This window comes from Cyprinus carpio, chromosome A17 (genome assembly GCF_018340385.1).
Source record: "Cyprinus carpio isolate SPL01 chromosome A17, ASM1834038v1, whole genome shotgun sequence".
NCBI lineage: Eukaryota > Metazoa > Chordata > Actinopteri > Cypriniformes > Cyprinidae > Cyprinus > Cyprinus carpio.
In genome coordinates, this window is record NC_056588.1 from 1028506 (window position 1) to 1056183 (window position 27678).

Here is a 27678-nt window from a genome sequence, read left to right on the forward strand (position 1 = left end):
ATTTATATTGTTAGAAAAGAATTTTCTATTTTGAATGAATGCTGTTCTTTTTAACTTTTTATTCATCAAAGAATCATGGAAAAAAGTATTGCAGTTTCCAAAAAACACTAATCTGGGCAGCACAACTGTTGCCAACATTGATCATTCTTATAATAAATCCGTAAAAAATATTAGAATGATTTCTTAATGATCGTAGCGACACGTTGGTATAACTGGATAAATGATGATTTTTAATTTCAGCTTTGGCGGTCACAGAAATAAATGATATTTTATAAGGTATTAAAATAGAAACATTATTTCATATTGTAATTATATATATATATATATATATAACCGTTTTTTTGTCTGTATTTTTTATCAAATAAATGCAGCCTGATGGGCAGAAGAGACTTTAAAAGTCTTACTGATCCCAAACTTTTGACCGGTAGTGTATAGGCTATATATATATATATATATATATATATAATATAATATATTATATATATATATAGATTAGATATATATAGATATATATGTGAAATAACAACAAAACAAAAATTATAAAAGTAAATGGATAGAAACGGAATGAAACAGAAATCACACTACCAGATTAAACACGTTCAGTAATTAAAGTGTCTGGTGTGGATCTTGTTTTTCTGGCTGTAGTTTCAGGTGGAGGCGCTGCGTCGTGACGTCACTCACGCACCGGTCTGACGAGCTCCGGCGTCGCGTCGCGCTCAGGGCGAATAAAACACTCTCCTTCCACCGGGACCCGCAGCACCGAACCCGGGCACCGTGATTTTGCCTCCTGTAACAGCGCCCGGAGACGTGTCCACCCCGCGTCCGAACACTTCAAAGTGTGTGTGAGTTCGGGAATGTCAGGAATAAACTTCCTGTTGAGCCTCATCCGCCCCGAGCTTCACTGAAGGTGAGTGAGCCTGAGCCTGAGCCTGGTGAGCCTGAGCTGGACAACCATCGCTCTTCTGCCTCGAGAAAGACTCTCGAGAAAGACTCTTATATGTGTACCAGCCAGCTAGTTATTTCTCAAAAAATTATTTATCTCTGCTGTCATGTTACAGATGTGTCTCTTGAACCTGAAGTATCAGCTGTGACGGGCTGGAGTTGAGGGTTGCCAGCTCCGCGGTTTTCCCTCGGAATCGGTCTACTTTAACACTGTTGTTGTTGTTGATTATAACCACAAGTAACGTGAAAGTTAGTCAATGGAATGCGATTTTTATCAGAGGAACGCTACCAAAAACATGTTTTTTATCTCCGTGACGCGATTTGTGACGGTGGAACCCCCCTTGGTGGAACGCGATTGTGCGGGTTTTGTTGTAACACCTGGCAACCCTGCTCTAGAACTCCGCATCTAGTTAGTTAACTCGAGTTTGTTAATTAATGCTGATTTACAGGTTTGTTTTGAGCTGTAAGTCGCTAATGGGATTTAATTCAGTCTCTGCTGCTCTGATAGAGTTTAATATACACCTGTAGAGTCTCAGAAGCTAGTGATTACTGTAGTTAAACCATGATAATCAGTAATTAACCATGTTTTTGCCACACTAACCCTAGTTTAACCATGGTTTTTATAGTAAAACTGTGGTTATACAAAAGAAAGAAAGAAAGAAAACATGGTTACTACACTTTTACAGTAATAAAACCATCCTAAGGGATTTGTATTTGTGTATAATTATTATTTTGTTTTGTTTTTATAACTGAACTCTCTGATAAAGTTTGATTTACACCTGTAGAGTCTCAGAGTTTAATGTTTTGGACTCGTTTAAAGTCTTTGTCCAGATGCAGCTGTAGTGAAGGTTGTGTGATGTTCCTCCTGCAGGATGCTGCTGGGGTTTTGCAGAGCGATCTGAAGATGAGCGTGACGTCGTGGTTCCTGGTGAGCAGCTCCGGCACGCGCCACCGTTTGCCCCGAGAGATGATCTTCGTGGGCCGAGAGGACTGTGAGCTCATGCTACAGGTCAGGCTTCAGACACACGATCGATACCACAGAGGATTACGAAGCAGTCCGTCTAGTTATATTCAATCTAGAAGGTTCTTTAAATAAATTTAAAAAAATTCTTTGCAAAGTGTGATGTGAGAGTTATGTCCATTTAAGCCTTTACTGTGCTAGATCTGACTGAAATACACAGCAGGGTTATTATAGTAAACACAAACTCAGACTATTTAAAAGCGTTTAAAAAGTAGGGTTATTGTAGTAAACTAAAACCATAAAAAAAGAAAATTAATGTAGAGTTATTAAAGCAAAATAATACTTAAACCATAAAAAGTAGGGTTATTATAGTAAACTAAAACTTAAAAATTCATTTAAAAAAAGTAGCTTTATTACAGTTTACTAAGACTTAAACCATAAAAAGTAAAAAAAAAAAGCTTGAAATAAAATTTTAACTGAAATAAGATACTAAACTTCAGCTAGTTGCAAAAGCAATATTTCTAGTTTTCATTTAGTTTAACTTAAAATAACTAAAACTGAAATAAAATTAATAAAAACTATATATTTATACAATTTATATACAATTTATATAAAATTTATATAAAATTTATACAAATAAAATGCTAAAATAACACACTAAACACCCCCCCCCCCCCCCAAAAAAAAAATCATAAAAAAAAAACATCATTTAAAAAAAAAAAAGAGTCCTTATAGTAAACACAAACCATAAAAAGCAGGGTTATTATAGTAAACTAAAACTATATAAAAAAAAAAGAAAATTAAAATACGGTTATTAAAGCAAACTAAAACTTAAACAAAACAACAACAACAAAAAAAACTAATTATTTAAAAAATGTGGAGTTATTATAGTAAACTAAAACCATCAAAAAAATAAAAAATTATGGTTATTATAGTAAACTAAAATTTAAACCATTAAAAAATTCATAAAGTAGTTATTATTTTAAAGTAAAACCATAAAAAGTAGGGTTTGTTATAGTAAACTAAAGCTATAAAAATAATTTAAAAAAGGAGCATTATTATAAAAACAAAAAAAAAATTAAAAATAAGGTAATATATAAAAAAAAAAAAATAAAAAAAAGTGAACCAATAATAGTAAACTAAAACTTAAACCTTAAAAAAATCATTTTAAAAAAGTAGGTTTATTTCAGTTAACTAAAACTTAAAATACTTGAAATAAATAAAATTTGAACTGAAATAAAATACTAAACTTCTTTGACCAAAACTAAAACTGAAATAAAATTAATGAAAACTATATGAACACATTTAAACACATTTTTAAAAACACTACAAAACTACTAAAACTTTAACTAAAATTAAAACAAAAACAGCAAAAAAAATTTAAAAATGAACACAAATAAAATGCTAAAATAACACACAAAGTAATCTCGGTTGGCTCCTATGGCACGTGCTGTAAAGTCTGAGCAACAGAAGGTCTCTTAAACTCGAGTCACACACGTCCGGTCTGTTGTTCTCTGTCTGTTGTTCTGCTGACACCAGAATGCAGTGTTTTGACTCTTGTTTATACGGTTCTGTTGATCTGCGGTTAGTCTCACCGCAGCGCTTCACTCCAGTCAAAAGCCTCGCCTGTCTATTCAAGGTCTCTCGGCCTCTCCCTCTCCGCTCATGAATCACATTCCTCACCAGCCGCCGGAGTATGTTCAACCACGTCATCATGACTCAGAAATGTTATGCAATGACATTGCACGCAACTTAAATGTATAAATGAACTCTGTACTTGAATCCATATGATGCATGTGCAGCATGCATGTAAATACTGAACACAGATCTCGGAATAATCTCGGCTGAGTTCACTTCCTCAAATTACAGTGAAGTCCCGGCGGATTTGAACAGTGACCACTAATGAGGCTGTAAATGAATGTGGGCCGATCTGCTCTGATGCATGAAGACGGCTGACTCTGATAATGCTGGTAATTGTGCCTTCCTGCGGCCAAATGTAAAGGTTTTTTCTCCATGCAGTAGTGTTTTCTGATGATATTGTGTGGGGAGAGCTGTGTAAAGATCTCAACAGACGTTTTATCACTAAAGCTTGTTCTCTGGCCCTCTGTAGTGATTGCATTGGATTTGCGTGCTTGTTTATGTAATGATAAGCTGCTGTCTGTTCTTTGCACCTTCGCAGTCTCGCAGTGTGGACAAACAGCACGCCGTGATCAACTACGACGCGTCTGCGGACGAGCACCTGGTCAAAGACTTGGGCAGCCTCAACGGGGTGAGTTCACCGGGTCCTCTGCATGTTTTAAAAGTGCTTCTGCAGTTTCTGCATGCATAAAACCAAATATGGGTTTTATATAGGGCAGCTTGAATTCGTTATAATTCATGCAATTTTGCAAATAGTGGTATTTGAACTATAGTTAGAAATGCACCTTGCTGCATGAAATCACATTGCAACAGCAGCTAAAAAACTCCCTCAACACACTTTTTACTTCTTCAAACAATGAAGATTAAGCATGCACAAACAAAAACATGAAATATAACATGCAATGCATGTTTTACAAGAGCTTTAGCTAATGCATTCACAAATGCATATTCAGATTTATTTTTATACAACTGCTTGATTTGTTTAAAATTATTAGTGCAATTTTGACAAATAGCACTTTCAAAATGACAACTTTTTAACAAATACAAATATAGATTTTATACACAACTGCAATAGTTGGTTAACATTATTTTGGTTTAAATCAGCTCTGATGTCCTCTGCATGTTTTACGAGAGCTTTAGTGCATGCATTCACAAAAGCAAGTATGGATTTCATACAAGATTGCTTGAATTGGTTAAAATTATTAATGCAGGTTTGACAAATAGTGTGATTCACAAACTACAATTTGAAAAGCACCATGCATTTGATGTGTGAGAACAAATGTGTAAAATCATATTGCAACAGCAGCTCTCATGCATGTTTTACAAGCGTTTCGGTTTCTGCATGCACAAATGCAAAAGTGTATTTTATATAAGGCAGCTTGATTTGGTTTAATGCAATTTTGACAAATAGTGTCCACTTATCTCTCATTGCATCTTTGACTCTTTAAGGACTGAAGTTTCTGCATGCACAAATGCAAAAATGGACATAAAGGCAAACTCAACAAATATAAAATCAAAAAAAACAAATTGAAAACACAATTCAAAAACACCGTGCATTTCTGCTGTGTTAGGAAAAACTGTGTAAAATGACATTGTTATAGCAGCTCTCATGTGTTCTCTGCATGTTTTAGTGTATGCATTCACAACTGCATTTATAGATTTTACACACGACTGCTCGATTTGGTTAAAATTATGAATGCAATTTTGTCCAATAGTGCTACCATTTAAAAAGCATCTTACATCGCTGCATCGTGAAAACAAATGTGTACAATCACATTGAAAACAGCAGCTCTCATGCATCCTCTGCATGTTTTACAAGCGCTTCAGTTTCTGCTATTGTCAGACTATTTGTAAAAATTGCATTAATAATTTTGACTAAATCAAGCAGCCCTATATAAAATCCATGCTTGCATTTGAGAATGCATGAACTTAAGTTCATGCAGAGGACACATGAGAGTTTCAGTGTGAATTTTAGTATGATTTCCAAACTACAGTTTGAAAAACATCATGCATTGCTGCTGCATAAGAACAACTACGATATGATAAATGTTTTTTTCCATCGAATGTGGAAACCACACACTGCAGACTTTTCTCTCCTGATTAAAATTGCTTTGCACTTGCAAACATTAAAATAAAGTGAGCTTTGAGTGCTTTTCCACTGCAACGAAATTAACAAAGTGTGAGAAAACGTTGAGTCTTGAGCCCCTCGAGTGTGATTTAGATTGACAAACCCTTTTTTTTTTTCATCCCCAGACCTTCGTGAATGACCTTCGCATCCCTAATCAGACCTACATCACCCTGAAGTTATCAGACGTCATTCGCTTCGGATACGATATCCTTCCTCAGAACAGGCTTGTGGTTTGACTCAGGCCTTCAGATTTAACCCTTGCAGAAAAACCATTTGATAATGACAGAAAAGCAGCTTTCTTGTTTGTGCCCAGAAGTGTGTTTCGGGACAGTGTTGTGCTCGCTTGCGACTCGTCGTTAATCTTGAGGTTTTGTCCTGCTGTTGTTGTCTCTCTCTGATCATTATGGGATAGTTTGTGTTTGTTCTTGACCGTTCACACATTCACACATATACATCCTGGAGAGAAGCCAGCACAAAGTGCCTGAAGAAGCCCTCAAGGTAGATTTGGCTCTTATTTCATATCATCTCTGTATTCCTGACCATTCATAGGAATATTCTGGCTTATTTATTGCTGTTTGTTATCGTTCATTAATAAAATATTATAGCTTAGGCCTGTTATAAATATTAAAATCAAAAGTTGTAATTATAGTTATACCTAATATAGTTGATACTGATGTTAACCTTATCGTAAAATGTTACAAAAGCAGAAATGTGCTGCTTGTATTTTTGTCAAAGTGCTTTTTTTTTTCAGTAAAAATATTTATTTAATCTCTAGTTTAATAGTAGTAATAATAACAATATAGACTATTTATTTATTAGTATTAGTTTAGTTTTATTATTACATTTATTTAATAATATTGTTAGAATTATTAAATTGTCTAAATTATAAATTTGTACATTTATACTAGTTAATAATAATAATAAATTGTCAATGTCAACTTTATTATTATTGAACAAAAAAAAATAAATGTTGAAAATGTATTGTTAAATAATACAATATTATTATTATTGGTATTATCATTTTTATTAAATTGTCAAAAATATAATTTTGAAATAAACATTACTTTTTTTAGGCAGATGAAATGCATTTGAATACACACATTAATTTATATACTATAATTAATAAAAAACTCGAAGTTGATTATTGATGCATTGGTTGTTCTTACAGTAGTTGTGTGTATGTGTGTTGAGAGATTACTCATATTAATGTATGTTTTATTCTGAATTCAGCACGAAAGATACACCAGTCAACTCCAGCTGGGTCAAGAGACGCCGGAAACCAAGAGACACATTCAGACGGACGAGAGCCGGCAGAACTTAGCTGTCAAATCAGACAGAAGCGAGCGGAAAATCATCACAGGTGACATGAAGCTCCTGAACTTATGAAATCAAAATGAACCGTCTTCACTTGTTTAACTCTTGTGCTAGACTGAAAATATCCAGTCAAAAATATTAATTTCTCAATATGTTATATTGTCACCAAATCTTGTTTTCTTTGAGTTCATGCAGGTTTTGTGTTTCTTTTTGGAACTGATTGTTCATGCATGCATCTCAGTTTTTGAGTAAAAAAAAAGCATTATTTGGGAATAATTTTGGCAATGTTCACTCAAAAACTAAATTAATAATAAAAAAAAAAAACATTATTTTACCAGTTGATAAAATGATTGAATACAATATTTGGTGGTAATAATTTATCGACTTATTATATTATTATAATGCATTACATTAAAAAAAAAAAGAAAATTTAAGATTTTATTGTATTGGATTTTTAGTGACACTTTTCACCATTTAAAAATTCTAATGGATAAAATTAAGTTCTGCTTTTTTCGTTGTTGGATAACCTGTTTTATTTGGAAATGTGTCACGGTACATAAGTAAAAAAAAAATAGGTTATGAAAGTTGTTTCATGTTGACTTCAGAAACCAGGCGTGCAATCCTTGAATTCATCACCTATTTCTTTAAGAAAAAGTTTAATTGCTAGCTAGTTCTTGGCATTACTTCCACAAGACCTTGTCATGCTGTCCTTACCTGACTTTAAGCCACATATGAAATGTAATATTTTATTATTCTGTGTCTGGTGCACAAATTTCTGCAATTAATTCAATGTGAAACACTTAGAGCACAGACTCGATTCAGAGTTTGTTTTAGAGATAATTTCAGTCTTAGGTTTGAGCAAACTTTATAGTTTTCTTTGCTAAAATGTTCAGCATGCAGAATCTGGCCATCATTGATGATATCTTTGTAATATTTGCATAGTTGCCGAATGACCTCACAAGCGCTGCTGTTTCTTTCAGGAAGTGCATCACTAATTTCAATACTACTTTCAATAATATGACTGACATTTAAAAAAAATCACAAAAAAAAAAAAAACTTATCAGGGAACACAAAATGAATCCCTGTGGCTCCTAACGATATACTGAGGTCTTACGATCCATCTGTGTGAGAAACTGAACATTATTTATAATATTAATACCTGTAATCCAGAGCCTCGGCCAAACGAATATGAAATATGATTCTTTTCCGCGAACTGATTCTTTCGGACAGTTCGTTTCAATGAACTGGTTCAAATAACCGATTCACCAGTTTGTTTATGTAATTATGCAGCGACGTCACGTATATGCAATTATATTATTAAATTAACTATTAAACTAGTTTTAATCAACTCACCGCTCCTTCATCCGAAAAACAACCAGTTCACCAAAACGAAACCACTCAAAACAATAAATGGCCTGAGGATGAGTAATGAATCAAGAGCCAAAAAAATGATCATGATAAAATAACCAGACTGTTAATTGTGGCTTTAAGCTACTCATAAGTGCAAGTCGAATAAACAACACTCTAAATCGATAATAAATCTTTATTTCTTTCAAGTTTAAAGGCAGATTTTTGCTCCTAAGTGCATGTCGTAGAAACCAGACTGTTAATTGTGGTTTTAAATATTAATAATATTATATTGTTTTTGTCTCTTATAAATGCACATTTGACAATAGCTTTAGATGCAGATGTTATCAAAAAAAGTAACATCTGTAAAAATTGTAACAAGCTCATTTTTATACGGTGAAATTTAATTATTCTGACTGTTTTGAGTTTTAATAAAAAATGAACCATTGGTCTTCCACAGAAGCACACATTTAGATCTTGATAACCAGAGTTAAAACCACACACATAGCGCCTCAGTACCATGATAAAAAAATATAACTATATGGTTTCTAGGTATTTTTATGAAAAGCAGTGGTCTAAAAAAAATTATTATAAATGCACAAACACTATAGCTTGATTACAAAAATTAGGGATCCATGATATATCGGCCATCATATCGGTATCGGTATCGGCCGATAAATATTAATATTTCTGTTATCATTATCGAACCGATAAGAGAATTTGGCAGATATCTTAGAGCCGATAAATAATGCATTATATGCATTTGTTTAAGCAAATAGAGAGTTGATCGCACAACATTAATAACTATGACTGGGATTGTCATATATATATATATATATATAACATATATAACAGAATTTTCCGTTTTGTTTTCCGTGTTTCAGCACATGAACAACAAGAAATGTTGCCTTGGCACCTAGCTGAAATCTTTTCATTTATTATTTGAGTTAACATTTATTTTATTTCAAGTAATGAAAATGTTTATTTTTAAAATGTTAGTTTTAGTTTTATCTAACTGTAATAACACTGGTTAATATAAAGGTGATAATTAAATTATTTAAAAAAAATTAAAACAAATAATTTTACAAAAAAAAAAAAAAAAAAACAATGAAAAAAACACTTAATTAAAAAAAATAATAATATTTTATTTGTTAACCTGCATGTCACGTATTGTATATGTCGACATTAGCCAACATCAGAGATCTGTAAATATGTAAATGTGTTATACAAATTTTTGCAATAATAACTTAAAAACTCAGGGTTAATATTTCAGCTGACAAAAAGTTTGGAAATCCCAGGCATAGCAGCATATTTTTAAAATAATAAATAAATGTTATGTAGTTTACTGATTTAAAAAATACATTTTATAAAGCTTTAAAACGCGCGTGTTTTGGATTTATATTTATTTGTATAATTTGTATTTATTATTATTAAACAGATTTTAATTTATTTTGTATGGTGTTTCTATTTTTTTATTTTTCTTTATTTCTAGAATAAGTAGTCACCAGTTAATTTCAGTAATTTAATAGGTTAACGTAAGATCTCAGGGTTAAAATGTCAGCTGACAAAAGTCTGGAAATCTCAGGCGTAGTAGATGATAAACATGTTTTTTAAAAAAAGATAAATGTTATGTAGTTCACTTAGAAAAATGTAATTTTACACTGCATGTGTTTTTGGCTGGAAACAGTAAAAACTGAAATCCTCAGAAATGCTTCATGAGAAAGTTTCTGTCCTGAACTTCCTGTGGTTTCTGACCTGGTCCTGCCCAACTGACTCATGGGATTGAATCATGTTTTAGCACTTTTTTCAAACATCTTTAATCACTTTTATCCTACATCCTACAGTTTCACAAAGTTTTAACACTAAAGTTTCAGAAACTGTCGCACGCAGTTGTCTGTGACGCTTCTGTAGTTTTTGGCTTCTGCTGTCTGTGTGTGTTTGGTGCTAAATGACACGAGGGTGCAACATCGTAACTAGTTCCATCATTCTCTGTTGATGTTAAATACCGTCGTTGTGGCAACGGTGTCCGTGCTGTGGCGTGCTGTAAGCCGCGTGACTGGTTATCTGTGACAGACAGGAGCTGTAGATTAACCCAGCGGCTGCTGGTTTCGACCGCTCTGATTGGGTGGAGTCGAGACTGAAGCGCCTCGGTGCCGGAGCCAGTCTGCTATTTGCTAAATTACTGTTGCTTTTCTAGGGGCTTCAGGTCAGACAAGCGTAATGTGCATTAGACTTTTGCCAAACATTTCATTTGGGTTTTAAATTAAGCTGTTGTGCTCGCTGGCTCTGACATGAATAGGGTTTAAAATTGTTTGGTTCTTTTTTAACATGGACAGTGAATAGAAGTTTGTATTCATTTATTTGCTTATTTAATTTTATATTCATTTATCTTTTTTTATTTTTATAAGATTTTTTTTTTTATCTAGTATTTAAATGATTTTTATTTTTTTTATTTTTTTTTTTCCAAAAAAACAACACAGAAACATTTTTTTTTTTTTTTTTCAATCACACAATCAACCTTTTGAATGATTAAATGAGTTTTAATGTATTTCTTTATATAGTTTTTGTATTTTTTTTTATTGTAATTTGATTTATTTTTCTAAAATGAGTAATGTCACCAGTTAGTTTCATTGATTCATTTTTATGATTTTTATTTATCTTGTGAGTTTTATTTTAATTTATTTTTAGTATATTAATATATTTTATGATTTTTATTAATTAAGAAAAAAATATAAATATATACATATAAAAAAACTTTTTACATTTTTATTAATTTTATATATATATTTTTTAAACAAAAATTAAATTTAATAAGTTTTTATTAAAAATAATATCAATTTAATATAGTTTTTTTTAAATATAATGTCAGGTTAATGATTTAAATTTTTTATGATTTTTATTTATTTGTATTATTGTAATTTATCTAGTATTACATTGATTTTTCATTTATTATTCTACATAGTTTTTCTTTTAATTGTAATTTATTTATTTTTAATTTCTTTATTTCTAAAAATAAGTAATCTCACCAGTTAAATGTCTTATTGCATCACGTATTATTATTATTTTTTTATTATTATTTTTTATAAAAATAATATGATTTATATATTTTAGAAATAGCGTCATTATTTGTACTATTTTAATGGAAAGATTTGATCAGCATTATTAGCAGAAGTTGTTGGTTTCATCAAACTCCTTCTTTCCCCTCGTCTGATTTCAGATCCGTCTGTGTCCAGACCCACTCCTCTGTACGGTCAGCCGTCCTGGTGGGGTGAGGCTGATGAAGATAAAGCTCAGCGCTGTGACCCGAGCCTTCATGAGCATCATACAGGTCTGGAAACGAGTTTAAAGTGTAATTAAACGTGTGGATAGGAATGTGACTGTGGTGTGAGCTGAGAACAGGACAATCCTGAGGAATTCGGTACTAAACTCCTCGCTGGCGTGAGCTTTAAAACACATCAGACTGGCGAGTTCAGCCTCGTGATGGATTAACGGCCGTCTTAGTCCTTTGAGAAGGTCATTGTATTTTCCCTCCAGTCTTAAGTACGTCTCAGAGTTTTATTCAGATTAACGGGTGACCATAGAAACTTTTGTTCCATTTCAGTGGTTTTGAAGTCTTGGTTTAGTGTGTTGTTTCGTTGTTAAGCACAAAGAGGAGTCAGCTTTGGTTTAATGTAAATATCTAGGCTAGATGTCAATGCTTTTATTACTGGATATTGTTAAACACTCTTGAGGCTGAGGTTTGCACTTATAATGTCCCCCCTTCACCAACCACCAACCATCCAATAATCGATAAACCCCAAACATCATAAACGTAAATCTTAACCCAAAAACCCAAACTCAGATTGGTTTCTGTTTCTGGTGCATCATGCCGATAACGCCATCTATAGTGAAAGATGTTTTATGCACAAGTGAAATTTTCCACGTGTTACACCTGGTGTAAGATCGACCTGAAATACTTGATCTTACTAAGGTTTTCTCACAGCAGGAGTGCGGTAAGTAATCTTAAGTAATAAGTTAATTAGCTCTTCTGTATGCCTCACCTGCTTCAAGACGCATCCTGATCTTTCTTCGCTGTTAGTTTGTAGTGATGGGTGCTTTCGAAAATACTGAATCTGTAAAGACTCGAAACCCACTTCATTTTATTTATTTATTTGTTTTTGTGAATTTTTTTTTTTTATTTGTATGATTTTTATTAAACTAATGTTAAATAGATTTGTAATTGATTTAATTATGTATAGTTTATTTTTCATTTTAAATGTAATATTTTTTTCTTTAATTCTAAAATAAGTATTCTCACTTTTTTGAATTTTTTTTTAATGATTTTTATTATCTGTCTTTGCAGTTATGAGTGCTTTCAAAAATACTGATTCTGTGAAGCTTCGGAAACCTTTGTGAATCTTGTTTCAATCAGTAATGTCACCAGATCATTTTATTTTTATTTTTTATATTTTTTTAATTTTATTAATTTAATATTTTTATTAGTGTGATTTTTTTTTTTTTATATCAAATAAATTTAATATATATTATATATAATTTCTTATTTAAATCAAAAACAACTTTAAACATCTTTTTTTAGTTTTTTATTTTATATTATAGTATTTGTTGTTTTTTTTAGTTTTTATGTTAGTTTTTAGTATTTAGTTGTTGTATTTTTTTGTTAGTTTTTAGTATTTATTTGTTGTTGTTTTTTTTTGTTAGTTTTTAGTATTTAGTTGTTGTATTTTTTGTTAGTTTTTAGTATTTATTTGTATTTTTTTATTAATTTGTAGTGTTTATTAGTTTGTAGTATTTATTTGTATTTTTTTATTAGTTTGTAGTATTTATTTGTATTTTTTTATTAGTTTGTAGTATTTATTTGTTGTATTTTTATGTTAGTTTTTAATATTTATTTGTTGTATTTTTTATTAGTTTTTAATATTTATTTGTTGTATTTTTTTATTAGTTTTTAGTATTTATTTGTTGTATTTTTTTTTTAGTTTTTTTTATTAGAGATCGGTGCAAAAACCTGTGGAAATCTTTTTTTTTCACCCAGTGGTTTGGAGCATGTATTGCACTGACAAAATCAAACCATTTCAGTAAAGGAGGCTTCATTACATCATAACTGTGTCAAAACATATCAGAATTTCTGGTGTTTGACACTAAGAGCAATTTCAGTAAATACATGAACTTGTTGTTTTTACCTGATCATAGATTAATTTTTGTAATCTATAGACATTATATCAAGTATTATAGTAGTTTTACTTGTATAACAACCTTTCCATATTAAACAACATTCCAAGATTGAATTTTAATAGATTACACTTTTAAGAAAACATTTGCAATTGGTTTGAAAAAGGTAGGGTTATTATTGTTAATTAATTAAAACTAAAAACATTTTTGTTACTTAAAATAAATGTAAACTGCAATAAAAAAGGCAATATATCTTATTTTTGTTTAGTTTAAGTTGATGTACTAAAATAACTAAAACAGAAATAAAAAATAAAAAACAAAAAAAAAAAAAAAAAAATAAAAACTAAAAACAAAAAATTTAAATAATTTTAATAAATATATAACAAAAAGTAAGGTAACACTTTACTTAAAGCCTTCATTTTCGAGGTACTCATAATGTTCATAATAATACATTATATGTTTTTATAAAAAATATTAACCAAAGTTAAAATGCATATTAATATTTGCAGATTTCTTGTTACATCTAAAACATTTAGTCATGTTATTTAATGAAATATACTCTTTAAACGTTTAACAATGAATAGATAAGTATTGTATTGTATGTAAATGTGGTTTACACACATTCATGAGATCATATGCATTATGAGGCATTATTAATGCATTAAAAATACTATTATAATGGATTATATATAATGGCTTCAAGTGTTGCCAAAAGTAATTCAAAATATTAATAAAAACTATGAAAGATAATTAAATAACACCGGTAAAGGGAGTTATTATTCATGTTTCATTGCGTTGAAACACATTCCTGTGATATCAAACATCAAATAAAACTGACAAGGATGTTCATAGTGTTGAAATACTCATCAAAATACTCAAAAAACATTACAGCTTATATCAACAAACATAACCAACGATGTCTTCTCACAGAAAACCACACGGATGTTACAAAACGTGATCTCAGCGTTTCTCCAGATGAACTTCAGGATGGCCAGGGCAAACCCGCTTACTCTTACCGCAAGGAACCAAGTTACTTTGAGATCCCCACGAAGGAGATCCATTCAAAGCCCAAAACTGCTTCCCAGGAAGTGCAAGAGATTCCCACAAAAGACACGGAGCACAAACCCCCTGCCGAGCCTTCGGTGGTTCAGGGCCATGCCTCCTTCACCATCGAGTTTGACGACCAAACCCCTGGAAAGATGAAGATCAGGGACCACGTCACCAAGCTCTCCGTCCGCAAGCACAGGAACCCCAGCAAGGAGTCGATAGCCAGGCTCCCGGAAGTGATGTCGGTGGAGAACAAAGTGGCTGATTGGTTGGTTCAGAGTGACGCTACTATGATGAAGAGTCTAGAAGAGCAGTCTGGGTCACACGAGCTCTTGAACAAGACCTTCAAAGGTAAAAGACAACAATTCAATTCAATTCAAGTTTATTTGTATAGCGCTTTTTACGATACAAATCATTACAAAGCAACTTTACAGAAAATTAAGTTTCTACAATATTAGAGTATAGCTTATCAGTGATGACTGTCAGTTTTATGTGCATATGGCAGAAATGTTTTCAGAAAAATCAAATAAAAGATGTAAACAAACAGAAGATTAACTCTATTAAACAGCAATTATGCAATCAAACTTAGAGCAAAAATGTGGTAGTTCTGTATGTTGTCTCTGGGTTAGCATCATCTGAGGTCCTCTGAGGGGCTGGCATCAACTCTTCTCAGGTGTTCTGGATCCAGACTGGAGCTTGTGTAAATCCTAGTGTACCACGGGATGTAAATCCACAGAAACAGAGAAACAAATAGAGACATAATTAGCATAGCTGCTGAACCAAAAAAAAATAGTTTAACCCAAGTTAAACTATAATAAGAAAATAATGCACATTTGATCAGATATAACTGCAGGCCAAGATTTATGAGATCATTATTTGAATGCTTGGCCAAAGAGGTGTGTTTTTTTATATCTTAGATTTTAAACAGAGGAAGTGTGTCTGAACCCCGAACATTATCAGGAAGACTATTCCAGAGTTTCGGGAGCCAAATGTGAAAAAGCTCTACCTCCTTTAGTGGACTTTGCTATCCTAGGTACTACCAAAAGTCCAGCGTTTTGTGACCTTAGGGAGCGTGATGGGTTGTAGCGTGGTAGAAGACTAGTTAGGTACGCAGGAGCTAAGCCATTAAGGGCCTATACAGTAATGTAATAATATTTTGTAACTGATGTACGTAAATTAATATGGCTAGCCAGTGCAGAGACTTAGTATTGGGGTAATATGATCATATTTTCTATGACCTGGTAAGGACTCTAGCCGCTGCATTTTGGACTACCTGTAGCTTGTTTAATTGAAGATGCAGGACAACCACCTAGCAGTGCATTACAATAGTCCAGTCTAGAGGTCATGAACACAAATATTAATAGATGTAAACATAAAAATAACAACAGAAAATCATTTTTTGAATAGTTGGAGAGGTTATCAGAGAAATAATACGGATAAATCTTAAAAAACGCATCTTTTTCCTCTTGTGTTTTGGTCTTCTGTGCACTCCTGAAATTTAGCTTTTTGAAGACGATTTCTTATAAAATGTAGCTTTCGTGTAGATATGTGTTGTTTTACTGGCTTTGTTTTCCTGATATTCACTTCCATAGTGTTGTTGAAGATACATCTTACTTAATTTTGTAAAATCTGTATAGTGTACTTCTGAAATTTGACATAAAAGTTGCAGCACAACATGACAGTTGTGTATTCAAACATAACATTTTAAGTGTAATATACTATTATAGTTTTTATTAATATTTTAAAATTTGTTTTTTTACATTTTTACTCATTTTAAATGTTTAAAAGTTTTAAATGTTTTAAAAGTATATTTGTTTTGATTTTCTTTAAGAATTATTAAAGAATAATTTTAATAAAATTAAAAAAATTAAAAATAAATAACAACACTGTTATCGGTTCAGTAACACCACTTAATTTTCTTTCTATTTTCCATTTTCATTTTAGTTTTATTAATATAATTAATTTTTACATTTAAGAATCTATCATTTAAAATTCTGTTTTCATTTTGAAGCTTTAGTAATTTGTTGTTTTTCTTTAATAAAAATGACAAAAAAAAATTAAAATTAAAATGAACATGAACATGGAAAATAGAATTTGTTTTATTTATTTATTTAATAGTTTTTCATTTTACTTCAGGTTAAACTAAATTAAAACAATAAATTTTCAACCAGCAAAAAGCTAAAATAAAATTAAATTTTTTCTTTTTTTCAGCTAATGTTTATTTAAATTAATGTTTTTTTTATGGTTTTGATTTTAGTTTTAGTTAAATATAATAGTAACCCTGGTGGGATGTTTTGCTGAATAATAATAATTATTTCTGGTCTCATGGTTTAACCCGTGTGAGCTTGTGTTTCTAGATGAAACCAGTTTTCAGATATATCCGAAGGCTAAATGTTGACCTGTAATTTGTTATTTCTAGATGCACACCATCTTGAAGACCCTGATTTTGAAGAACCGGAAGAAGCGCAGATGGTTCAGTCAATGTCCCACCACTCATCACAAAAAAAAGATCAACATCAGCATTCAGAAGAATAACAAAACAAAAACAACTACACACCAGATTCAAAGAGCCAAGCCAAACCGGATCCCAAGCAATCTTTTGTGATCGAGATCTTTGACGACACTCAACGGAAGAAGCGCTCGCAGTCGTTCACCAATAACATGTGTTCTCCCGACTTCCAATCTGCTCTAAAAAGTAAATTAGACAAACGGAAAAATGGAGAACGGTCAACGTCATCAGGAAATAATCCACCCACACAGCAGTTCACGATTCCCCTCAAAGGTTCAGATGGTCCTCAGCGGGCCGGATCCCTCAGAAGAGAGAAGACTGAAATCCGTATGAGCACCTCTGACTTCAGCTCCCGCTCTGCGTCTAAAACTTTCGGCAGCGTCGGCCGGAGGTCCAAATTATCGCAGGACTTTGCTGCGGAGTTGCTTAGGGTGTCGAAACCCAGTCCTGCTCCCACACAGGACGTTAACTCGACTTGGGTAAAGACCCCATCTTCTAATGCTGGATCCTCTGTGACGCATCAGAGTTTTCCGACTTCGTCTCATACAGTGAATCAGTCAGTTAAATCTCCATCTGCACATATAGAAGACGACAGTACAGAGGCCAAAACCTTGGTTCATAAGCAGCAGGAAGAGGATGACAGTTTAAGTGATGCAGGTACCTACACCATTGAAGCTGAGAGTCCAGACAAAGAGGTTGTGGAGGCACGGAGCTTGATCGACCAGGTACTTGACATCAGACTCAAGCAGCTAAAGAGACCACAAACACATTGTGTTATTAGAAAGCCTTGTTTCAGTTCTGTTATTCAGATTATTTCAGTCGCTTCCCTTGTATTTTATCTTGATTCAAGTTCACTTTGAATAGTGGTTGACCGATATATCGGCTGTTATTTGGCTGATATGCACTGTAAAACCTAACTCCATATATGTTTTATCACCATTTCAAGGCTGTAAATGGTTGACGAGATATGATATTTGGCTGATATGCACTGTAAAAACCTAACACTAGTATTTTTATCACATTGCAAGTACAGTTTTATCACATGTTCAAGTGGCCCATTGTTTTGAACTAATGGCTTTTTTATTGGATCAAAGCGATAGTGGTTGACCGCTGGCTGTTATTTGGCTTTTTTTTTTTTTTTATTGGCATCCATTGGCCGTTCTTTATTTTCTGTTTGGCTGATATGCACTGTAAACCCTAACACTAGTATTTTATCCCATTACAAGTACGTTTAGAGTAGTGGTCGACTAATATATCGGCTGATGTTTGGCATTTTTTTTTAATAATTGCCATCGGCCATTGGTTTTTTTTTTTTTTTTTTGTGTGGCTGTCTTCACTTTAAACCCTAACGCTAGTGTTTTATTGGATTTCAAGCGGGTTTTGAATAGTGGTTGACCGATATATCGGCCAATATTTAGCGTTTTTTAATATTGGCATCCATTGGCCATTCTTTTTTATTTCTGTGTGGCTGATATGCACTGTAAAACCTAACACTAGTGTTTTATCACATTTCAAGTGTGTTTTGAATAGTGGTTAATCAATATTTCAGCCAATATTTGGCATTTTTTATATACATCGCATATGCCATTTTTTTCAGCAATTGTTGTGCATGTGTTTTTTTTTACTATCCTTGAATTAAATGTTGTGATTATCATATAAATCAGCTTTATATTAGCCACTTTTAAATATCGGCTAAATATCGGCATCACCTTTCAAAAAATCCATATCCTTCGACCACTAGTTTTGAATAATTAATCCAGTCAAGAGTCAAAGAGTTCCAGTCATTTGGGAACAAACATATTCATGCGTGCTTTATCATTAACAGGTGTTTGGTGTTGGCGACAACAGCCAAACCTCAGCAGCAGCAACAGTTAAGCCTATAGTTGGTGACACTGAGGGTCACGATAGTCTTCTACTCAGTGAGAATAGCTTAGGCCCAAAATTGGGTCTATACTCAACAGACCTTAGTGACACAACCAAGAGTCCTGTACAGGTAAACTCACTCCGGATCATGGGCATCAGTAGATTTATCTGTCCTTTACTCCATCACCACAATCTAAGCATTTTTCAGTGTGATTTGGATCTTTCTTTGGGATCTTCTCAAAGCTGTTTTGATGGCTTGATGTCTTTTGGATGATTATGGATGGGTGATTTGAATCATTGAAGACCCTGATCTCTTTTTATGGTTGAGATATTTTCATTTGGTATATAATGAGATTTTCTTTGCATTTACAACTTGAGTATCTATGTAATCAATATTTGATAATATATTTAATGTTTTATAAGATTTCTGGAACATTCAGACAGTAAATAATGTCAAGGACAAATAAAAATGTTATTTAACATTAATAATAATAATTATTATTATTGTTTTTGTAATTACTGTCATTTTAATTATTTTTTTTATTGGTCTTTCATATTCATATGCTTTTATTGAACAGACAGAGAGCCATCAATCAAGCCTAGCAAGCTTACTAAAAAGATTTATTAAAAATGAGGAATACAAATAATTTAAATATTATAAAAAATGTAATCAAATATGAAATTTCACTTTGTGCTTATTATTTCATATAGCTGTAGATTACACTAATTTGCTAATTATTTTTTGAACAAATTTAACATTATGAGAGTATTAATAAATATTTTAACAATATTAATTCAGATATTTACAATGTTTATTTTTAACATTTCTGGTTAGATCTAGAAGGATTTAATTCAAAGTTTAAAATGTGATACGCAAGGCAAGTTTATTTATATAGCATATTTCATACACCCTGTTTTACATAAAATAATTTAATAAAATATAATGAAAGGTAAAAAATAAAGAAAAAAATTAAAATGTAATATTTTTTTAAATAAAAGAAATTTAATTTTTTTAAATGCATTTTTTAATTATTAGATGGGTGTTTCTAGAAGGATTTCAATTTATATTTTCACAAATATTTGCAATATTTGTTCTTAGCAGTTCTGAGCATTAGAACGATTATTCAAGGCAAATTTGACTTAAAAGATAAACTTACTTTACAGATAAATTGAAAATATCTCAACAAGACTGGGTTTCCATTTTAAAGTGCTATGATGTAGTAAGCGTTTGCATTTAATCAGTCAGTTTACTCTTTTCTACAGATGCAGTCGATGACGACATTAACGCCCGGAGGCACTAAGTGGGTTTCTCGTTGGGCCAGTTTGGCTGACACCTATTCAGACTCTGGTCCTGCTTCAGGACTGTTTGATATCCCAACACACGCTGATCTTTCCACCGGAGGTATGGATACTTTGCTTGCTTCAATAGTTTTCTTGGCTTTTGTCTTTTCTAGCGCATTTCATTTATCCTATTTGTTTAAAAGGTGGGGAAAGGATCATCCACCAGGTTATGCTTAACCGAAGGTCTGACTACTCAGAATCAGGCCAGAGCAGCAGATCAAGACGAGTTCTGCCTCAGGTTCCTTCGAAGGAAAAGATCGAGACACCACCGCCCAAGATACACATCCAGCCGGACTCTTACCTGTCTGGTGTGGAGAAGAGTTCGCAAGATCAGAAGCAAAAGTGGGATCCTCAGAAACTGAGCGTCCAAGATGATCTGGATCCTGACAGCCTGAGTGATGCCAGCAAGTCTGATGATGGCTCTGTGGTTGAGCAATGCAGGAAGACTCCTGATATGACCCAGAAGACATGGAACCGGTCTACGAAGACCGGTCAAGAAGAGGCAAAAGACCAGGATTCACCTACCAAGTTCTCCACAGCAACGTTAACACGACAGCAGGGCAAGTTTAGCAAGAGCAACTGTTCACCACCCAACATTGATCAACCAGATGACTCTCTTGGTGGAGACAATTCAGTGTCCATTGTTAGACAGGAAAGTTATACCAAAGAAAGGGCTAGCGACAACATCCACTTGTCCAGATTGCCCCAGATATCTAGTCAAACGTCTAGCAAAGATGCTTTTAAAGGTGTAAGCAATAAAGACACTCAGTCCTACCTCAAAGACACTGAGGATGTTCTAGCATCTCTGGAAGCCAAGCTTCTGGAGCAACAGCAGCAAGGCAAAAATGGTCGCTCCCATCTGGAGGACTCCTCCTCAGAATAATACAACACTACTACAACAATCAGCAAAAAAAATTCATTCCGCCTCCGTGCCTAGGAAGCCAGTGGTCCTCAGAGGACTCTTAAGAGGTTCCAGAGAACCTAAGACCTCTGATGATCCATCGTCTGAGAAGAGCCAGTCCGGGATAAAGGACAGCAATGGCAAGACAGATCCCAAGCATTTTCTGCTCCGTCGTAACCTTAGTTCTCTCGACTTTGGGGCTGATGTTCAAAGTCCCACCACACGGCACTGGCCAGACGCTGTCTCCGACCAAGAATCAAATTCACTACCTTACAAAAAGTACACTATTCCTCTTCAGAAGGAAGGTACGAGCAAATCCAAAGTACACAATGCTCTAGCTCGCTCCAATAGCCTCTCCACTCCGAAACCGACAAGGGCTTCGATGCTTCGCCGTGCCCGTTTGGGTGAAGCCTCCGACAATGAAGGCACCGAAACCGATCGGACGTCTCAAAACTCCGACGTCAACCCCTCGGCGAACAGTCGAGGTGCTCAGGAGAGCAAGAAGCTTTCTCGATTGGACATTTTGGCTCTACCCAGGAAAAGGACGAGCTCCTTTAACACACCCAGTGATACAGAGTCTTCCACGAGCCGGACGGGCTTTTCAAACCGCAGCACAGACTCAGGCAACTCTGTGCGGAAAGCTTCAGTGCTGGATCCCAAGGCTCTTCTGCGGAAGGTTTCCAATGCTGTGACCAGACAGCCGATCATCCGCGGACGCTCAAGCAGTGCCAAATACGCCAGTAGCACTGCCAGTAAGTATCATGCTGCAGAAAGGTTTTCTGTTCGCTTGTTTCATTGTAAGATTTGCAGAAGGTTGGTCAAATGTTAGGCAAATGTTTCCAAGATGGCTATTTTGGCTTTGCATCCATTTATCAGAGTGATGAGGTTCCAAAACAACAAAAGTACAAGACGTTTCCGATCTAAAATCAAGTTCTTTCACTGTCCCTGAATGACTCTTCCAGCGGTCATTGACTTGATTTGTGTGCATTTGTTTAAGCAACAGCTGGGCCAATGACCGTCTTCAACTAACAAGACCATGTAATTAGTCTCCAGTTTTTACTAATGTGTGAAGTTGCAGATAACCAGATTACCATACTAAAAACTTAACAGACATATTGTGAAAATCAAGGTAATTTATAGTAACAGTTCTTTTGGGCAGTTGACCCCCGTTGATGAATGGGAAGTGGTTTTTGGTTTTTCGGGTGTCTTCTCACATCTCGGTCTCTTTCTCCTCTTGCTTTTTTTATTTTGGTTTCTCTCCCATCCTCTGACGGCATGGTGTACCAAACACTCCTCATTCCCAATTTCCTGGGCAGGCTCCAGGAGGCGTCAGAAAGGTTCAGACTACACCTCCACCTCGGAGGATGAATATGAGTCTAATCATAGCACCCCTAAACACAAACGCTCCCATCATTCAGGATCCCAGCAGAACCCCAGAATCCATCCGGCAGGTCCGGTGCGAGCCATGCCCCGCTCAAGAGACTCCGAGGGGGAAGGACACGAGAGCGACGCCTTCCAGAACTGGACGTCTCATAGCGCTGAGATCGCCAGGTGGGGAAACACCAGAATTGTGCTGCAACAACCGATTATTTAGATAATCAGTTAATCGAATGATTATTAGAACGTCTAATCGGCGATTATTTAAACGGTTAATTGATTAATCTGCGACTGTTCCAACGATTAATCGGCTAATCGATAATTGTTTCAATGACTTATCAATGGTTGTTTCAACGATTAATTGACTAATCTGCGATTATTCCAATGACTTTCAACGATTGTTTTTATGATTAGGCCTAATTGACTAATCGGCAATTGTTTCAACGATTAATTGACAATTATTTGACAGTTAATCGACTGATCTCCATTTATTCCGATGCTTAATCGGTAGGCTTTGATCATTGAGCTTTTGCATTTAGTTAAAATATTGACTTATACATATTCTAACTAATACATAAAGCAAGGTAATCACTTTTGAAAATGTCACTGTTATATTATCATTACATTTGTATTACAATTACAATTTTAAAAAAGAAATTGCAATATAAATAATTATATTTTGCACATAAAATGAGAGCGCCCTGTGGCCTTCGGATGGAGATTTACTGCTGACCACAGAACAGTGCTTCACTGAAAGATACGCATGACAATTGCAGCTTTTGCCTAATCGTGATTATGATTTCATTTCGATTTATCGTGCAGCCCTAACAGAAAGTCAATTAATTCTAATTGAAAGTGACACTGATACTGTTTTTTGTTTAATCCTATAAAGCTGATTGTAACGATCTATTGTATAAAGTGCTTTGTATATAGAAGTGACTTAGAATTGCAGAGCTGGTGCAAACTTAGCCACATCGCTATTATCAGATGCTTTCTTAACAGCTGCTTTCTCACAGCTGTCATTTTTGCTGCGTGTTTATATTTTTATTGAGAGGAAAGCACCCAGCACATATTTACACATTCATCTAAACATCACTCAGAGCAGCGTCGGGAGGTTCGCTAACAGTAAACTGCTACTCGGGTATTTCAGACTTCTTTTTTCTACCGAAAAAAGGTAAAAAAAGAGCGAAAATGAACTTCGCCATTGAGTATATTGGGGTCTTTACACAGTTAGTTTTGTAAAACTCATACATTCTCATGAGCTCTGTGTCTTCTTCTGTTGAATTGTATCTGGGAGGGCTGAATTAGTCTTGCGCTACAGCGCCACACTGGACAAACAGTGTTACTGCAGGCTCTTACATTAGGCCACATGAGACTGTTCAGCAACAAATATATTTGTCGACTAATCATTTCAGGCCTATACCAGAATGACACACTTATAAAATCAGCATTCCATTTTATTCCAGTTTTATTTAAATAATAATTGGCGAATGAACCACATTTTGATTGACTTAAAATCTCGTTCAGCTGACTCAGACTCTCTCTTCCCGAGCTATAGCACTAGGTATAATAATCATGCAGAAAGGAGAAGCTTCCAGTTCTGTTTCTCAGTAAATAAGTTACATAATTACATAAGTAACTTCTTCTTATGATTCTTGTGGTTCTTAGGGTTTTAATTCAAGCAGGATTGCGTTACTTTACTCAATTTCAAAACATTATTACTTGCTACATGTAATGCATTGTTCCAAAAATTTGGCTGCAACAGTTTTTATAATGTTTTTGATGTCAGAATGCTTTTTTTCAATGCATATTCTTTGTTAGATTGAGTCAAGACTTGGCCAAAGATTTGGCTATTCTGGCCCAAGAGATTCATGATGTTGCCGGAGACACAGAAGCTCAGAGTGCTTCAACAGACAAGACAGGACCAGCCATATCTACCCATGAAGAGGTACCCTGCAGAATGATTCTGTGTTCAACAGGGCGGCATTTAATTAATCAAAAATACATTAAAAACAGTGAAATATTATTGCCATTTAAAATAGCTGTTCTCTATGTGAATATCTGTTAAACTGTAATTTATTTCTGTGATGCGCAGCTGTATTTTCAGCATCATTACTCCAGTCTTCAGTGTCACATGATCTTCAGAAATCATTCTAATATGATGATTTGCTGCTCAATAAATATTTCTGAAACAGTTGTGCTGCTGAATATTAAGTACGCTGTTATTTTCTTGCTCTTTCAGTTGCTGGACCAGATTCCCGAAGCCGGTCTGAACTTCCAGAAGGAGTCTCCTGCTGCGGTGCCGGCTGACGAGTCTGAGCAGATCGTTAGTAATCGACAGAGCCTGAGAGCAGACGAGGTAGCAGCGCTTCTCTTCAGCTTAACGGCAGGAGTTTTAACTCTGTATTTGACCTGTAACTCTCCTTCTTCTTCTTCTGTCAGCTTACACTGAACGATATGATGCTGAATCCAGTGTCCCAGCTGTCTCTCTCCATCCGTGAAAACACAGAGCAGCTAACGGAGAAGATCAAGTAAGACTCGTTTGCTTTTCACATGTACTTATTTTGATAAATATGTTCATATGCTGTATTATTTTTCTTGTATTTTTCTGTGCTTTTCTATTATTATTATTAATACTTCAATATAATCTAAAATTATATATATTCATTCATTGCTATAAATCAAAAATTATTATTATTATTATTATTATTACTGGGATGTAATGTACAGGTATATGTATTCTTTCAGGGCTTTGTTTCATAATAAAATGGATGTTTTGGGAGAAATTGAAGCGAAAATCAATAAAGCTGATGATTCTCCACCAATGAAAACATCAAACAAGGTGTGTCTCTCTTATTCCTCCTTAAAATGTTATATTTATTTATTTATCTATTCTATAAAATCTGAACTTCATTGAACTATTTGTAATGTTGAATGAAGTTATATATTATAAAACAGTTTGATTTTTATTATTTATTTTTATATATAATATTTTATTAATTTATTTTATTGTTTTTTTAAATTCAGGGGCTATATTAGAGAAGCAGTAAATGATCGTGGTTCATATCAGTGTTATTTTAGTGTCTCATACTATTATATTTTTTTTTATTATCATTTTGAATTATTACATTTTTATATTTTCTGTTCTCATTTTAATTTTAGTAAATTTTACTAATTTAGTTGTTTTGGTCTTTTTTTTTTTATGTTTTATATATATATATAATATAAAATGTGTTTAGATACATACAGGGCTCCCACAGGTCCTTGAAATCCTTGAAAGTTTGTGAATCTGAAACAAAACATTTCAAGGCCTTGGAAAGTTTTTGAAAATAAGCGTACATAGATCCACATCCTTGAAAGTGTTTGAATTTATTATGTTCGCGCGCACAAATCTACTACAATGGTACCTCAACGTTTCTCTCACACACACACACACACACACACACAGTTAAACATTGCGAAAATAAAATATTTTTATAATTTACATTTAACGAATTAAATATTACATTATACGTATGTCAAATGATGTGTGATTTCCATCAGAGGTTTGGTCTTAAATGTCATATAGGTGGTATTAAAAAGGTCTTGAAAGGTCCTTGAATTTGAGGTTAACCAAGGTGTGGGAGCCCTGTGTAAGTCTAATAGACTCTGTTTCACTGAACCAGTTGTAATTCAATTTTAGCTTATTTTCTTGTTTTTAACATTTTTGTTAGTTTTAGTTACTTATAAATGTATGTATAATTTATATCAATTTTTCATTCAGTTTTAGTTATTTTAGTACATAGTCAGTGTTATTTTAGTGTTGCTGAGATATTATAGTTTTTATTAATATTTTGAAACACTTTTTATTTTTACATGTTCTGTTTTCATATATATATATATATATATATATATATATATATATATATATATATATATATAGATTTATAATATATATATATATATGTTATATATATATAAAAATAAAAAATACACACACTATTATATGTATGTGTTGTTTATATGTATTTTTTTAATATTGTGTATACATAGATATAAAACCAAAAAAAATAAAGCTAATCAAACATTAGATATAAAATGGACTGAAATAAAAAAAAAGTTTTACATTTTTGTTAATTTTATTTTATTTTACGTTTTAAAGTTTTGTTTTTTTTGTTTTTTTTTTTTGAATTTTTTGTCCATCTCTAAAGATTTTTAATACTCAATGGTTTTAAATCAATTAAAAGGTTTTTATGGTTCTATTTTTAGTTAACCCTGGTTCATCTCTAAAGAGTTTTAATACTTTGGTTTTAAATCAATTAAAAGGTTTTGCTCGTCTTTTAGGAAATTGCATTAATTCTCAGAGAGCTGCGGAGAGTCCAGAAACAGCTGGAAGGTCAGTAGATCCAAACGGTCCTCCTTGGTTTAGTTTTTTTTACCAGTTCTCACACACTCGGAAAAAAAGGTACAAAAGTTGCCACTGTGGGGGGGTGCCTTTATACCTGAACACTCCATATTAGAACCTAAAAGGTACAAAAGTGTACCGCTCCAGTGACAGCTTCTGTACCTTTTCTTCTGAGAGTGCAGTCTGTGTGATATTAAGCCTCACTCGTGTCTCCTTCAGTCATCAACACGGTCATCGATCCTCGAGGAAACCCTGATCTCAGTCGCACACTCGCTTCCGCCGGGGTCCACGGTTCCAGAGCCGCGTCGCATCGGCGCGTGTTCCGGAGCACAGACCGGGAGAGTCCACTGATGTGACGAGCCTGTCCCAGAAACCATCACTAGTCACTTTGATATGATTTCAGTCGAATCAAACCTCTGTCACCTGTTTGACACACTTTTGCACATTAATATTCCTCTCAACGAGCCTGGACGGTGATTGTAAATACACTGTTATTGATTTTCTTTATCTTTGTTATATTGATGGTTGTTATGGATATGTACGGTTAAGTAATTAATTTACATGATTATTTAAATCACTTTGTCTCTGTTAGACGGGGTGCTTGTATGTTAAAGATCATTAAAGAATTAAGATGCATGAGTTTTGTTGTTTTGTCTTTATACTACAAACAATGTGAAAGTCCTTGCTGAGATGCACATTTAGGTTATTTATTTATATATATATATATCATATATATATATATATATTATATATATTT

At 33.5% G+C, this 27678-nt stretch overlaps 1 protein-coding gene across 1 annotated transcript; it reads left to right on the plus strand.

Annotated features, from left to right (window-relative positions):
- Positions 1-645: 645 nt before the first annotated feature.
- On the plus strand, positions 646-27560 carry LOC109108287 (centrosomal protein of 170 kDa protein B-like). The gene is given in 20 exon segments (XM_019121468.2): positions 646-907; positions 1814-1951; positions 4083-4172; positions 5795-5873; positions 6109-6167; positions 6900-7029; positions 11548-11658; positions 14430-14897; positions 16966-17780; positions 18881-19048; positions 20182-20320; positions 20403-21178; positions 21180-21912; positions 22477-22711; positions 24359-24485; positions 24780-24896; positions 24980-25068; positions 25286-25379; positions 26861-26912; positions 27141-27560. Coding segments are annotated over 19 exon segments (4524 nt in total). The 5' UTR covers positions 646-907; positions 1814-1846; the 3' UTR covers positions 27278-27560.
- The last annotated feature ends 118 nt before the right edge of the window (positions 27561-27678 follow it).